General features: G+C 41.0%; 1 protein-coding gene across 1 annotated transcript; it reads left to right on the top strand.

The window, feature by feature from the left end:
• The first annotated feature begins 2,826 nt into the window (after positions 1-2,826).
• Positions 2,827-15,150, top strand: LOC124285605 (CUB domain-containing protein 2-like). The gene is made up of 8 exons (XM_046721865.1): positions 2,827-3,029; positions 4,056-4,143; positions 5,846-5,976; positions 9,490-9,639; positions 10,157-10,253; positions 12,282-12,400; positions 12,785-12,961; positions 14,054-15,150. Exons 1-8 carry the CDS (start codon positions 2,957-2,959, stop codon positions 14,365-14,367), a joined length of 1,149 nt encoding a protein of 382 aa, XP_046577821.1. The 5' UTR covers positions 2,827-2,956; the 3' UTR covers positions 14,368-15,150.
• The last annotated feature ends 812 nt before the right edge of the window (positions 15,151-15,962 follow it).

Raw genomic sequence — 15,962 nt, 5'->3', positions numbered from 1 at the left:
AATCTCATTCAACCTGTTTGGTAAGTGTAAACCCACATTCGTCACCGATCGCCCCTTTCCGTAACCTCCAAAAGACGGTATTCGGCTTGTCCCGGAATAACACGAGTTGGTTACGAATGGGTAAACTCAGCGCGCGCCTTGCAGTGCTCTACCGCTCGACCGTGATGAGAAGACGGTAGTAATTGAGTACATCCACGTAAGTTATATCCGCATAGCGAGCCGTCAAACAGTTCAGGTGTACAAATAGAGTTGACATTTCTTTCACTGTCTATTGCTAAACTCGTGTACTGCGTTTCCGTTTCGTGGAAAGTCGTACATAATGAAACCAGTTCGTTGAATGATGCATCGATCAATGTTAATGGTGACTCATATATGGAAATTTCCCGATGAAATATTACATTAGGCCTACTGCACGTGAAGCAATTGCTATACATGTATGTAACAATTAACAATCAACTTTAATGTGAGTATAGTTTTATTTTGTGGTGCTCCCATTAAGAATGATCATAATAATATTCACTATTCCATTCAGTAATGGTGCTTCTGTTTACGCGATGACATAATCTGGTGAAAAATAACCAGTGTCATACATAATAATTGCATATCATATGTGCACGTGCACATATAACTTTTGCCGAGCAACCATTGTTTCTATGTTTCGTCGTTTGTGACATCATTAAACAACTGAACGTGACGTCAATGAAGTGGGCCGTCACACTTGCCTACCGTGTTTTAGTGCACAAATGTACATGAAGAAAATGGATAATAAAGAAATTATTACACTCGAGCAAGTGTGTCATGACTTATACGAAACCCGTGCAAAATTATGTATTGCCCGTCACTCGTTTCGTGCACATGTAAGTCTTTTGATACACTTGCTCGTGTAATAATTTCTATGTATTATTCAATTAATTACTGCTGTTCACTTGACTCTTATATGGATATATATAAATGTATATGGATATACAATCTTTAGTGGATAATCATTTAGATTGCTAACTCATACATAGGCGCTGGGTAGTCAAGTGGTTGAAACGTTCGCTCGTCACGACAAAGAACCGGATTCGTTTCCCCACATGGGTACTGCATGTGTGTCCGATTCAGTTGTCCCCTTTCATTGTACAGCAGGGATATTTTTAAAATTTGGGGATATTACATTCACTTATAGAACCGCTGGGGCAGCATTTTTGGAAATCGATCCGTGAAGATCCGGGTTAGAATTGGTCTTCAACAACCCATGCTTGTCGTAAAAGGCGACTAACGGGATCGGGTGGTCAGGTTTAGTCCTGGGTCCTACATTCGTTCACTGATATCCATATACATATAAATAATACGTCCTGGGTCCTACATTCGTTCACTGATATCCATATACATATAAATAATACGTCCTGGGTCCTACATTCGTTCACTGATATCCATATACATATAAAGAAGGTATATGGATAACAGTGAACGAATGTAGGACCCAGGACATATTATTTTCACCAATACAAGCCCCTGTGGGTTGACACATGTCATCGGTTCCCAATTGCGTAGATCGATGCCCATGCTGTTGATCACTTGATTGTCAGTATTTCCACACCGCCGTCATAAAGGATTATTATATAACGTTTATAATTATCATATTTGAGAGTTTAACAGTGCTTTTAACAGTATTACAGTTATATCACGGCTTGTCAACTACATGTTGGAGAAAGCTTAAGGCCGAAAATGACGCGGCTCTCAAACGATAACCGCTTTGGTGAAACCCATGTGCACAAATGCAGCTCAGGTATGGTTCTGAAATCGGAGTGAACCGGTTCTCGAACCAACGATCATAAGATACTGTCACGCCCAAGGGACGCAATTCTGCGACGATGGGCGGCGCGGCTATCGTGTCCGTACAAAACCGGTACAATTGTAATTTTAATGTTAGCCATTAACGTGGCTGCCTGTGAGTTCTATCGAGAAGGTACGCGGGAAGCAAATAATAACTTATCTGGTAAACAGATTCAGCATAACTGTTGTTTTGTTTGTTGTTTAACGCCGCACTTGATCTGCTGTACATTCAGCTATATGGAGTCTGGACAATCCAGTGATCAACAGCATGAGCATCGTTCAATACAATGACATGTGTCAAACAAGTCCGCGAGCATGACCACCCAATCCCGTTAGTGAGTGAGTGAGTGAGTGAGTTTAGTTTTACGCCGCACTCAGCAATATTCCAGCTATATGGCGGCGGTCTGTAAATAATCGAGTCTGGACCAGACAATCCAGGGATCAACAGTATGAGCATCGATCTGCGCAATTGGGAACCGATGACATGTGTCAACCAAGTCAGCGAGCCTGACCACCCGATTCCGTTAGTCGCCTCTTACGACAAGCATAGTCGCCTTTTGTGGCAAGCATGGGTTGTTGAAGACCTATTCTACCCGGATCTTCACGGGTCCCCAATCCCGTTAGTCGCCTCTTACGACAAGCATGTGTTGCTGAAGAGCAATTCTAACCCGGATTTTTACTGATAATATTCAGCATAAATAATCTTTCACGTGTATTATGTTTCCTGTATTAAATTTTGTTTAATCGATTTTACTGGTTAAAACCGAACACCTTTATGACATAGAAACGTGCCATGTCTCCACGTGTTCTACCAATATAGATCGGATGCTTTAAAATAGCATGATATTTGGAAGCTAGAAGGTATTCAGGAGTGATGGGTGGTACCCATATTTATCATCAGCTAATGGATGTTGGACAGTATAATCGCGGCAGTTCACAAATACGATTTCACAAACTCGAGCCATGATAGCCTGAACAGGCTTCCATAGTGTTCAAGGCTGTCGTCACCGGAAAATACACAAAGCTTGTGTTGGTACACCGCTCCCGTCGTATTACGACACACACACATATTGAGCAATAGAGAGACAACATCACCGTGCAGAAGCACCAGGCACTTCTAAACAAGCATCGTCTAGGTATGATCACAGCTGTCCGAGACGCACTCATCTCAGTTCTATTCGTATGGTTCACGTTCTGCCAGGCGGAAGCAGGTAGGTTCTGTACATGTGATGATAATTGGTGATATGAAGATTGAGTCAAGGTGTGTTTTGCCACTCACCCCCCTGTATAATATAGCCGCTGGCGAGGCTGTTATCACTGTTATTGCATTACCACGACCTAGAACGGGTTTGTCCCTTCTAAACTCGCGAGTCTCTGATCTCGCGGGAGGACGGTTTTGCGCTATAAATAGACATAGGTTTGCGATGAGAAGAGCGCGGACGTCTGTATCGTGAAAGTGTCCATACTTCCCCGAAAATATTAGTATGTACAGCGATGATGCTTTTATGATAAATAATACTTGCTACAGAATAGACTAAATTTGAAGAAACAGAACTGAAAACCTTGAGTACCATGAAATGGAGAGTACCTTATGTATGAAGAGCCAGGCGGGCTATAACTCGGTAGCCATGGGCGTTGTTTACGATGTTGCATTACCATGACAAATTTAGCGTCTCTGATTCATCAGGTCGTCATACTTGTTGTGTTGATAGCGTTGCTGAAGCAGTACGCAACATGTGGACAAGTTTACGGATAAATTAATTGTTTCGTATGCTCATATCGCTTACTTCCCAATGCTGTATTAGACGTACACGTATTTCAGTCAGCCAACCTTTTCTCTTAGTGAGTGAGTGAGTTTAGGTTTACGCCGCACTCAGCAATATTCCAGCTATATGGCGGCGGTCTGTAAATAATCGAGTCTGGACCAGACAATCCAGTGATGAACAGCATGAGCATCGATCAGCGCAATTGGAAACCGATGACATGTGTCAACCAAGTCAGCGAGCCTGACCACCCGATCCCGTTAATCGCCTCGTACGACAAGCATGGGTTACTGAAAATCAATGTTCTAACCCGGACCTTCACGGGTCAACCTTTGTCTTAACTGCAGGAGGGTAGTGTGATATTGTTTCTTCGTTTGGTGAAATTGTTAAAGTTTTACGGTTCTTAATTGTTGTTTGTATATTTGTCCAACTATTCTTTCATTTTACGGATCATTATTCTATTTTCTTTTGCAGCGGGTACTGATTGTAACAACTCTACGCTCACTGCTACACGTTCTCGCAAGTATTTTACTTACCCCGGCTATACAGATGGCCATGATAGGTAGGTCTGATCTGTCGCGAATACTATCAATCATACTACAATTGGAATACTGCTTAAAGGCCTTAAAGGCCTGGGTGACCTGATCATCTATGGCGAGACATTTTCCCATGAAGAATTATGTCCCATGGGTAGGCTACACCGAATTTATGGTGTACGGTGAATGTGGGAGGTATCTCCTGTATATAAATGCTCATATTCGATGTATAAAAGCTTAAGATATTGTGTATGCAAGAAAATATATTACCTAAAAAGTCTTATAACATGCTTGTTCATTTGGGCATCTTATGTGAGAAAACTTCTGTTTTCACATGGTTATGGTTTTGTATGGTTAAGTCAGTCAGTTGGTAATGCAAGTTTGTTTTTAACTCAGTTTCGAGAAAGACCTCTTAATATGTTAAACAAAAATAGCATTCAGTAATAGATAATAGTTCACGGTATGACTCTTACAAATATATATATATATATTAGAATATAGAATATACAAATCACTTCTCCAGCCGGTGAAATATCTGTAGTTTTTAACATCAAAGAAATTAAGATATCCATTATATGTTTTAGGTTAGGCTTGACCAACATAATGGTAAACGAACGAAGACGTTTTTATGTTGAACGATGCAAGAGAATGTGGCCTTTGTGTCATTTAGATGTGGAAAATGAAATCCATTTTTTACTTGTATGTCTATTTTATAAAGATTTGCGAACGAAATATATAGCTGATTGTTATGTATGTAAGCCACCTTCATTAGCTTCTTTCATCAACTGACCAGCAAGTAATAATAAAGCTATCGTACTATATCAATTATGCTCTTATTAAACGTAATAATCTGATATAAAGTTTTGTAGATCCATCGTGTTTCACTACTTGTACGTAATTTACTGCATGTAAGATGATTTGCTGTTTTTTATCACTAATTACTACTTATTGCACCATATGTATAATGTTTATATGTATAACCCCAATGTATATGGGCCGGAGGCCTTTTGTACAATAAACAATAAACAAAGTCTTTGACTTTGACTTTGGCTAGGAACCACTGATTGTGAGTTCGAATCCTTGTCAGCAACAAATGTGTCCGTGGAGTTCACCAAAGTGGTAATTAAGGTCCGCCGTGTAGTGGTTAAAGCGTCCGCCCGGAGAGCGGAAGGTCGCGGGTTCGATCCCCGACCGCGCCATACCAGAAGACGTTAAAATATGGTACTTTTGGTCCCTGCCTGGCGCTCGGCATTAATGGGTACAACAAGGACTGGTCGGCTCGGAGTCAGTATAATGTGTCTGAGTGGGGTATTCATGCTTCACTGCGCCATGGTATCTCAGTGGGCTCGCACTATAAAACAAGCTTTAGTCTGGGCTGGAACAAGTAGCTGCACATACACATACACACGCTTGCACGTCGTCATATGAGCGAAATATTCTCAAGCACGACGTAAAACCCAATTTCACCTCGCCTGACCTCACCTCAACAAAGTGGTAAACATCCGATATATGCCTCATGTCGGTGTTTCTTCTAACATACACGCGACATGTATGTATTGTGATAAAAGCGTTAAAGTAAAGTCTCTCTGTCACTGAATCAAATCTACAGGAAACTACTGATGGCACACATCACAAATTAAATTATTTATGATAAATGATGATGTAACAATTACTGTTTAAAATATGTAACGCTATGAATTTATGATTCAATTTAAATTTTCTCCACAGGAACATTGCATGTAGGTGGACTATTACAGCATTTCCAGGTGAAACCGTCCAAGTTCGGATCGTAGGCTCAGATTTGGAAAAGCGCGTTTGTCTACGTTGTAGACCCGGGGATCTCATTGAAGTGACAGATGGTAAGCCCTTTACTACGGAACCCTTCAAGGGCCATTCATTTTTATATTTTTTTCTATGTTGCTGTGTTGAAATTTCAAGATGCTAAGTTGAATTTTCATGATGCTTATAAAGTAGACATTTCAAGACAATGATCTAGAAATTTCAAAATAAGAATTTCAATTTCAAGACAATACTTTGATATTTCAAGAAAAAACCCGAATGGCCCTAACAGGCTTCCGTTCTTTACTGTTAAAATGATATTGTTAAGGAAACGTTTCATCACATGTGTACTATACATCTCAACTAAAAAAGTTGTAAAATGATGCCTCAGACTTGGCATCATGCCCACTCCATTTAAATCAGCGATAGTGAAACCTCTTCTGAAGAAATCAAATCTGGATCCAGATGAACTCAAGAATTATCGTCCTGTATCCAACCTTACCTTCATGTCCAAGGTGATAGAGAGAGCAGTGGGAGACAGGTTATCTCAGCATCTGATGCATCATGACCTCTACGAGCCATATCAGTCGGCTTACCGTAAGGACCACAGTACTGAGACAGCTCTTGTCCGTGTGTTTAATGACTTGAGATTCAGTGTTGACAATAACATGACTTCTTTACTGGTCCTCCTCGACCTCAGCGCCGCATTCGACACCATTGATCATAGCAGGCTTCTGTCTCGCCTCAGGAATAACTTTGGTATTGATGGGATAGTCCTGGATTGGTTCCCATCTTATTTGACAAATCGTCATCAGGTTTTATTCATTGATGGTTGCTCTTCTGACAACGTTCATCTCCAATGTGGTGTTCCTCAGGGATCTGTATTGGGACCGGTCCTTTTCACACTATACACAAAGGATCTCGGGACTCTAATTGACCAGTTTCAAGTCTCGCGACAGTTGTATGCCGATGACACCCAGCTTCATAACAGTTTCAAACCAAATCCAACTGACGTGCATTCTGCAACAGACCACATGGCAGAGTGTTGTGACCAGATCAAGTCATGGATGTTCACCAACAAGCTGAAGCTAAATGAGGACAAGACAGAGTGTCTTCTGGTAGGGACAACACCTCGCCGAGAACAGACCAACATCAAGTCGTTTCACTTTGGCGAAACCACTGTTCCACTATCTAACAGTGTTAAGGACCTTGGCGTGACTGTTGATCCTGAGCTGTCATTGGACCAGCACATTACCATCTTGTGCAGGACATGCTTCCTACCTCCGAAACATTGGAAACATTCGAAAGCTTTACAAAGGAGTCAGCTAAAATCCTATTCCTCTCATTGGTGATGACAAGACTAGATTACTGCAACAGCCTCTTTGCTGGTGCAACAAAATCCCAGATTGGTAGACTGCAACGGGTTCAGAACACAGCAGCAAGAATAGTCACTCTTCACCCAAGTCAGCTCACATCACCCCTGTGTTGAAGGACTTCACTGGTTGCCCATTCCACAGCGCATCACTTTTAAACTCTGCATTCTCGCCTTCAGATGTCTCTCTGAAGTGCACCTCAATATCTGTCCGACCTCCTTTCTCCATACAAACCAACAAGATCCCTCCGCTCCGAGAAACATAATCTTCTGTGTATTCCTAAAGTCAGAACAGTTAAATTTGGTCAAAGAACTTTCTTATGCTGCAGCCTCAGAATGGAATCATCTCCCACAACATTTGAGAGAAATGACAGAACTTTCAACCTTTCGAACATCGCTAAAGACCCACCTTTCCAAAAAGCTTTTTCAAATCAGCCTTTTGCATTGTCCTGATAAATGAACTATCAGATCGCATTTGAGTATATCCCTAAATATAATTAAGATATTTTTCTTATGTAATGAACATGGAATGTATAGAATAAAAAAAAAAATTATAAATAAAAGCTTTATAACCCGGGTCCGATGCAATGTGTGAAGCCCATTATATTGCATTAAAAGCGGCGTACAACTAAACTCCCTCACTGTAGTTGTTTTTTCGCTCAGTGTATATGAATGCAATATATTCACTCATAAACTCTCCTTTCATAGTTTCATCATATGTATGATGCCTTTCACAGTATTCTTGGTGTCACTCAGTTGTTTATGGTCAGCATGTGTTGGTTTCTACATACGGTGTTGTCTTGAAGACTCAACGTCGTCTTTGACGTCGCTCAGCTATGCCTCAACGACTTGGTAATAAGTAACCCAGTGCATGCAGACAAGTAGTTAAAGACCCATGCTTGTCGTAAGAGGTGACTAACGGGATCGTGTGGTCAGGCTCGCTGACTTAGTTGACATGTGTCATCGTATCCCAATTGCGTAGATCGATGCTCATGGTATCGATCACTGGATTGTCTGATCCACACTCGATTATGTTTAGAGATCGCCGCCATAAAGCATGGATATTGCTGCGTGCGGCAAACCAACCAACCAGTATCTTTACATGAACGCAGTCTCAGCTGCGCCCCCTACCCGCACCAGGACTTCCCGTTATCTTTTAGTTTGAGGATTTTAGATTGGTGGGAAGTAACTGTAAATAGTTCCAGGTTTGGATAGCTTTGATAATATGAGTAGTTCGTGATATAACCCCTTGGTCCAGATGTTAGTGGTTGTTCTGCATCCCCTGCGTCCCATCCTTATCACGAGAGGAGAGGCGGCAAAGAGGACCGCTTGGGTTTTGTCACACTCGGTGGGTTGCTTGCCATCGTACACCGACTGGATGTGACCTCCAGTCACTGGTTTGTCTGGACCAGATGCGAATATTTCGAAGCCGCTATGATATTGCTTGTTATTTGCGCCGTTCAGACAACAAATAGGCGTAGCATCGGCGAAAGAACAAACACTGCCTTTGATCTCTCCTTGTGAGGCGCTTGGTAGATTCGGTATCGACTTCAATGTTTTAATGTGTAACACAGTGTACTGTCGAAATAAGTCATACGGTTTATGATCATACCTAGAAGGCGTGGGTTGTTGTTCACACTGTGTTGTATGGTAGAGGCCGCTGGTATACAGCTGGAATATTGCGGCGTTAAACAGAAGAGTGAGTGAGTGAGTTTAGTTTTACGCCGCATTTAGCAATATTCCAGCAATATGACGGCGGGGGACACCAGAAATGGGCTTCACACATTGTACCCATGTGGGGAATCGAACCCGGGTCTTCGGCGTGACGAGTGAACGCTTTGACCACTAGGCTACCCCACCGCCTGTTAAACAGAAGAACAGCTTTTCAAAGATTTTGGTTTGGTATCGTTGTTGTTTAACGCCGCACTCAGCAATAGGCTGACCAACCTATCCCGCTAGTGGCCTCTTACGACGAGCATGCGTTGCTGAGAACCAGTTCTAACTCGGATCTTCACAGCACAGGCCCTAAAGATGTTAAGAAAAATATAAAAAAGAAACAATTGAGATGACCCCCGACTCGAAATGCTTCACAGTACAATACATTATGACATATCGTATCGGGGGTCATCTCAATTTTTTTTTTAATCTTCGCAAGGACACGAGGGCCTGTGGTTCACAGGTCGTTTTTCAAAGATGTAACCTAGTTTGTTTTGTTTTATAGGCACCAGCGTCTGGCCTACTGACAAGTTAGGGTTGTTTGCAACACACAGCAACTCCAGAATTATCAGCAGAAGAAATTCTCTCACCATTTCACTCAGACCCCGTGCCGATGGAACTGGAGGAGATGGATTCAAAGTCCAGTACAGCTCGGGTAGGATATAGGACTGTTTACTTAATTCTACATATTGTTACATGTTTACAAAAGTGGGACCAGATTCTATAATTGTACACATACGTTTTTGCTAAAGTTACAATTGTCTGAGAGTGGTGCTGGGTGGCCTATAGTGGTTAAGCGTTCGATCACGCCGACGGCCGGGTTCAGATCCCAAAATGGTTATGCCAGTATTTGCAACGGAGAACCCTTCACCTTCACTCGCCACTATCTCACCACTCACTCATGTACTTGTGTATTATTTATGTTTCCGACACGCACACGCTCTCACACACACGCGAGGTACAATGTGTAAAGTCTATTTCAAGTGTCTGGTGATAATGCTGCAGTAATACTGCTGGAGTAATGCTATAACGGTAAACGGTGAAACTAAAAACTCACTTACTCACTCATTGTTATTGGTGTGAGGTTGTTGATGTTGAATACAAGCCAAGTAAACTATAGTTATCTTTGTAATATTCCGAACATGTGACATTTTATTCACTGACATTCACAGGTGTATTTTACGACAACACGTTTCCTGTAGTGGAGTTAGAGGCAGGGACCGAGAGTCAAGTCTTTGAGCCTCCAGCCCTTCCGCCATACTACCCAAAGTAAGTATCACTACATGCACAGTTGGTGCTAAGACACGTACAATGTGCGAGGTGCCGACTATATATTGTTTTGTCTTTATAGGGAATGCTCATCTTCGAAAGAGATGATTAGATGAATTTATTACCTACGAGGGCGAACATATCGGGGTTCAAATTTCTCATACGATGCCCTAGGGAAAACTATCACTTTGTTTTGGTGACGTGACGTCATGACCAATGCTATATCGTCACGTTTCTTCACGTTTCACACATAATACCCATGTGGTGAATCGAACCCGGGACTTCGGCGTGACGAGCGAACGCTTTAACCACTAAGCTCCCCCACCGCCATCATGAATGGTGTGTGTATGCGAGGTATCAAATTAAAATAACCACCTCTGATTGAATATACCTATTTAGCAGCGGAAGTTAATATATTTATCCAAAAGTTTTTATCTTTCTCAGTCATTATAGGATGGAAAATGCAGATTTGTTGATTTCACTAAAACATTAAAAGTACGTGTGACAATAAATTTCGACCGAAGTGATTTAAACCCTCAGTTTTATACTATTCAAAAACAGAAATTCCAAATTCTTGGTGGAATATATTGGTTTTAGTACTCACGATACTTTATTGCTATCAAGAAGTCCTATATCTTACAAAACCATAAACCTACCAGTTGCATTAATATGCATTCACTTTGTATACTTCTATTTTATGTCGATAAATAAGTCAAGAACCATATAGCCACTGCTAGATCTTACTGATGAACTGACCGCCTCCGTGGTGTAGTGGTTAGAGCGTCCGCCCGGAGAGCGGAAGGTCGCGGGTTCGATCCCCGACCACGTCATACCAAAAGACGTTAAAATATGGTACTTGTTGGTCCCTGCCTGGCGCTCGGCATTAATGGGTACAACAAGGACTGGTCGGCTCGGAGTCAGTATAATGTGTCTGAGTGGGGTATTCATGCTTCACTGCGGCATGGTATCTCAGTGGGCTAGCACTATAAAACCAGCCGCACATACACATACACACGCATGCACATCGTCATATGAGCGAAATATTCTCCAGCGCGACGTTAAACACCATTTCACCTCACCTCCTGATGAACTGTATTATGTGTCTTAGGGGGTGGTTGGGAAACACTAGTGGTTAAAGCGTCACGGCGATGAGCTGGTTTGATATTGGCACAATGTCTTTAATCCATGTGTCCCCGCAGTGAAATGGTTGGATAAGTGTTGAAAGTGGCAGTAAACTGTCCTTCTCAAGTCTCCTCAGTGAATACTAGTACCATATCACTTGTCTGTCATTGAGGTACCTGTAGATGTACCTGCACATTTCATCACTACAAGCTGCATGCATATCATATATAGGATAAACATTTACTGATGGAATTTCAAGGAAGGGAACATGTATTTGAAACCGAGTAAACAATATAGCAAATCTTTTCCCAAGAGTCAACTTGATAAATGAAATTATTTCTTTGTTTGAAATTACGTACCACGGGGCAATCAATGGCAAACATAAAAAAGCGATTTGGAAAAACAAATTAAAACATAGTACACGACCGCAAAAGACAAAAATTCAAAATCGAATTCTTGATTCCCTAAAGGTAAAGGTTAAGATCCGAACAGAAGTGAAATGAAAGTGGGACAAGACAAAATGTTGCTTAAATTGAAATAAACTTTTCCAAAGTGATAAATGATTTTTTTTCAAAATACAACCAAAGACACCCGCTGGTTTTGGTGTCTTAGGTTTGATACCTCTCAATCTGATGACTGACATAGCGAAAAACCTGGGTTTGCTGCCATTCCTTCTGACTCTCAGATTATTGCAAAAGACTGCAATGCTGGGGTGTCTTCACATTCTCCGAAAAGTGGTAGGTTCTACAAGGCAATCTGGACTTGCAGTGCCGAACCAGCCTGGCTGTTCAGTGATCACCGAAACCTCTTTGCCTCAATTATTTCTTTTAATCTGTAAATAATAATCATGATATTTTCTTGTATCACATGATCGAAGTGCTGATGATAATGGCTTGACTGTTGCAGTCGTTTCGAGATGGGATGGAGGATAAAGACGACGTCACCAAACGGGAGGCTGCGTATCAGGGTCCTTTCCTCTTCTCTTACTCGCGAATGTTCAAGTAACTACATGGAAGCATCAGACGGTTAGTTCTACTTCATTTTGGTTTAAAAACAACGATTTGTACCCGTATATGATTAGTTTACTGTCGTCGCCTCTGAAAGTACACGCTTCGGACATCTCCTTGAAAAAGGTGTAAAAAAATGGAATAAATATTATCAATAATTTTTACAATGAATTTGAAAATACTAAAATTATATATTTCCTTGTTTTATTTGGATAATGTGTCAAGTTGGTAAAATGCTAGAAAACAAAACATTTGAAATGTCCAGCTCTCATACCGGTTTCAAATATATTTTGTTCTTCAAATTCTAGTCATAAGCTTTCATTTAATCACACACTGATGTCCGATTGAATTCCAATATTTACCTGCTATTTGAATGACAAACATCAAGGTTCGTATGTACAGGTTACAGTGACAACTTCCGCTCGCTTGGGAGGTGGTGTAAACAGGAGACGCCGGAAAAGCTTGCTACTGGTAGCTACATGTTCATTCTCTTAACCTGCAACAGCCCTATTGGGGTAGGGTTTGGCTTCTCTATTGAATACGGGACTTATGTGGAAGCTACAACCCCTGCAAGTGATGGTAAGAATGGAGAGTGTTGGTTTGGTATTTGTTTGTTTGTTTGTTTGTTTGTTTATTCTTTAACGCAACACTCAGCTATGTGGCGGCGGTCTGTAAATAATCGAGTCTGGACCAGACAGTCCAGTGATCAGCAGCATGAGCATCGATCGCCGCAGTTGGGATACGATGACGTGTGAACTATGGCAAGCAGTCGCTCTTATGACGTGCATGCGTGTGTTTGTGTGGCTGCTTGTACTAGCCGAGAGGTTTTCATAGTGCCAGCTCACTGAGATGCCATGCCACAGTTAAGCATGTATACCCCACTCAGACACATTATACTGCCTCCGAGCCGACCAGTCCTTGTTGTACCCATAAATACCGAGCGCCAGGCAGGGACCAACAAGTACCATATTTTAACGTCTCCGGACGGACGCTCTAGCCACTATATACAGTAGTTGGCCATAAGTGAGTCATCATTAGTAAAATTCCCATATACATGTATTTGCATGTTAATTAACTCTTACAAGAATAATTTTCATAAATTTACTTTCGGTCGAATTGCTTTCAATACGTATCTACCAGCTGAGAAATCATCTCAGCTACATACACATAGTTTCCATTTAGTTTTACGATGCTTATTAAGAAAATGGCAACTATTTAAACCACATGTATTACACATACCAATCAGGTTTTAACATGGCTGTCTATGGGAAGGATTAAAATTTGTAATTATATGTGGTGCTTAATCAGGTGTCATTCGATAAATAATCAACGGAAAGAAGAAAGAAAATTGTGTACACGTAGCTGAAGATGATTTCCAAGATGTTTTCGAACTATCAGATTGTAATGACTTCAACTCAATTTATGAAAAGTATTCTTGCAACTGTAAATTAGCACGTAAGTCTTTGGAAATTTCACTAATGATGACTCACTTATGGCAACTTCTGTACAACATGGAGGCGGTCGGCATGATGTACTTGTTGATGCAAATTTGATGGCTGCATAAAACAACAGTCACTCGCACTATTAGTCTGGATAATGCTTACCACGGTTTTACTGTTATGTACAATACACGGAACTGTATGTCATAACGTCATGTATTTTACATTGCAGTATCAGAAGGAGGCGGTGTATCAATCGATGTCATAGCAGGTACATTTACAGGAGTCATTGCATTTGTGGCCGTGACATTCCTAGTATCTAGAATAATATGTGACAGGATGAAAATGAGAGACCTAGATTCTGTGCACGAAGAGGAAGGCCTCTCCTTGGAAGACCCCCACGGACAAATACCAAGCACCGTGATGGCACCATCAGCACCCATGATGCCGAACACTAACCCCACCGTCGACCCGTCGGTGCCGCCACCAACGTACGATGACGTGATGATGAATAATACACTATATAACCCCGTTAAGAGAACATGACGACAGCACATGTTGCAGTGACATTCAAATTATGTTGTAAAGAGTCATTCCAGACATTGGTTGATATTGCAAGCAATGATCGACTCCAGCAGAGAAGAAGACTGTTTTCGTAATCAAAGTGCAATATTCTAGGGCCTAGATTTCCGAGCTCTCTTAGCGCTATGATAGTCGTAAGTTAATGTTTATGTATGGCACTTACGACTATCAGCGCTAAGAGAGCTTCGAAAATCTGGGCCCAGTTGTGTTACTGCGGCCGGGGGATATTATCGCCTCTTACGGCCAGTAAAGGTTAACTGGAACCGAATTTAACCAGGAATTACAAGTATGGCATGGATGCTTGTAGGTGAAGGCTATATTACTAAATCCTCAATACTCTAGTAATGTTACTGCAGCCAGTGATATAATCTATCCTATATAATCGGTCAGGCCAACCAATAGTTTACAGCCATGACACACAATGTCGGGCCCGGTCACCATCTGTCAGGTCAGACATTGTGACCATCTGATTCCCATTCGCCGTCTCAAACGACGAGAATTATCTCATTGAACAATTCTTTAACGGGATCACTAAAGAATGAATAGAAGAAACAAAAGAAATATCTTTCGATGTTGTTGTTCTTGTAGCAGACTTGTTTTGTGACTCTTATCCTTAGCGGAAAATGGGACTTTATTTATTGATAACCTGATCATGCAAGTGATATATTTTGTCATGTGGATATGCTGTCTAAGCTTACCACCTATGTGTTTTATATTTTATTTGCAATAAAACTGTTTATTATTTAAGAACAGATTTGATCTTTTTTCTTCGTCAACCCCTCCTCTCCCAATGGCAAAGTATGGAGTTACTGAACGGCTGATTGGAATTAACTCAAACATATTAATATAAATATGTTAATATATTCATAGAAGTAAATTTTATCCAAGCTAAATATATTAGTAGTACGGCTAACACCTTAACACCCATGCTAAGTTCTTTAATCTTTCCTTACAGCAAATTATATTTCCGTCCTTGTGTAAGAAAGCGAATGTAATTCCTCACCATAAGAAAGAAGGCATAAATGAATGCTCTAACTACAGACCCGTGGCCTTACGAGTTATTTATCTAAAATATTTGAAAAATGTGTATTCAAGCACGTTTTTTAATCACCTTAGAGACAACAATTTACTCTCCAATCTTCAGTCCGTATTCATTCCGAGCGACTCTTGTGCCAACCAAGTTATACATACTTGTATAACTTTATCGCTAAAGGCCTAGATGAAGGTAAGGAGATAAGAGCAGTTTAGTAAGGTGATATTAAGGCGTTTGACAAAGTCTGGCATAAGGTAATTATCCGAAAGCTTCAGGCAAATGGAATTAAAGGAAATTTACTAAAATGGTTTGAAAGTTGTTTACAAAATAGAGTACAAAAGGTTGTTATTAATGGTTTCAGTTCCAAATTAAGACCCGTAATGGCTGGTGTTCCACAGGGTTCAGTTTTAGGACCACTACTTGACATAGTCGATGGGATTAACAGTAGAATCAGACTTTCGCTGATGATACGCCAATTTATGTTATCGTAGACGATCCATTTGAAGCAGCTAACTGCTTAAATGAC

Source organism: Haliotis rubra, unplaced genomic scaffold (genome assembly GCF_003918875.1).
Source record: "Haliotis rubra isolate DU_JTF1 unplaced genomic scaffold, ASM391887v1 Scf364, whole genome shotgun sequence".
NCBI lineage: Eukaryota > Metazoa > Mollusca > Gastropoda > Lepetellida > Haliotidae > Haliotis > Haliotis rubra.
Note: the sequence above shows the minus strand (reverse complement) of the source record. Positions and strands in the feature narration are given on the sequence as shown.

What these genes read in the sequence shown, in the direction of transcription:
- LOC124285605 (XM_046721865.1), top strand. Translation starts at nt 2,957, where the DNA reads ATGATCACAGCTGTCCGAGACGCACTCATCTCAGTTCTATTCGTATGG. An exon ending in TATACAGATGGCCATGATAG is followed by an intron (nt 4,144 to 5,845) that starts GTAGGTCTGATC and finishes TTTTCTCCACAG; the next exon opens with GAACATTGCATGTAGGTGGA. An exon ending in CTTCCGCCATACTACCCAAA is followed by an intron (nt 10,254 to 12,281) that starts GTAAGTATCACT and finishes TGACTGTTGCAG; the next exon opens with TCGTTTCGAGATGGGATGGA.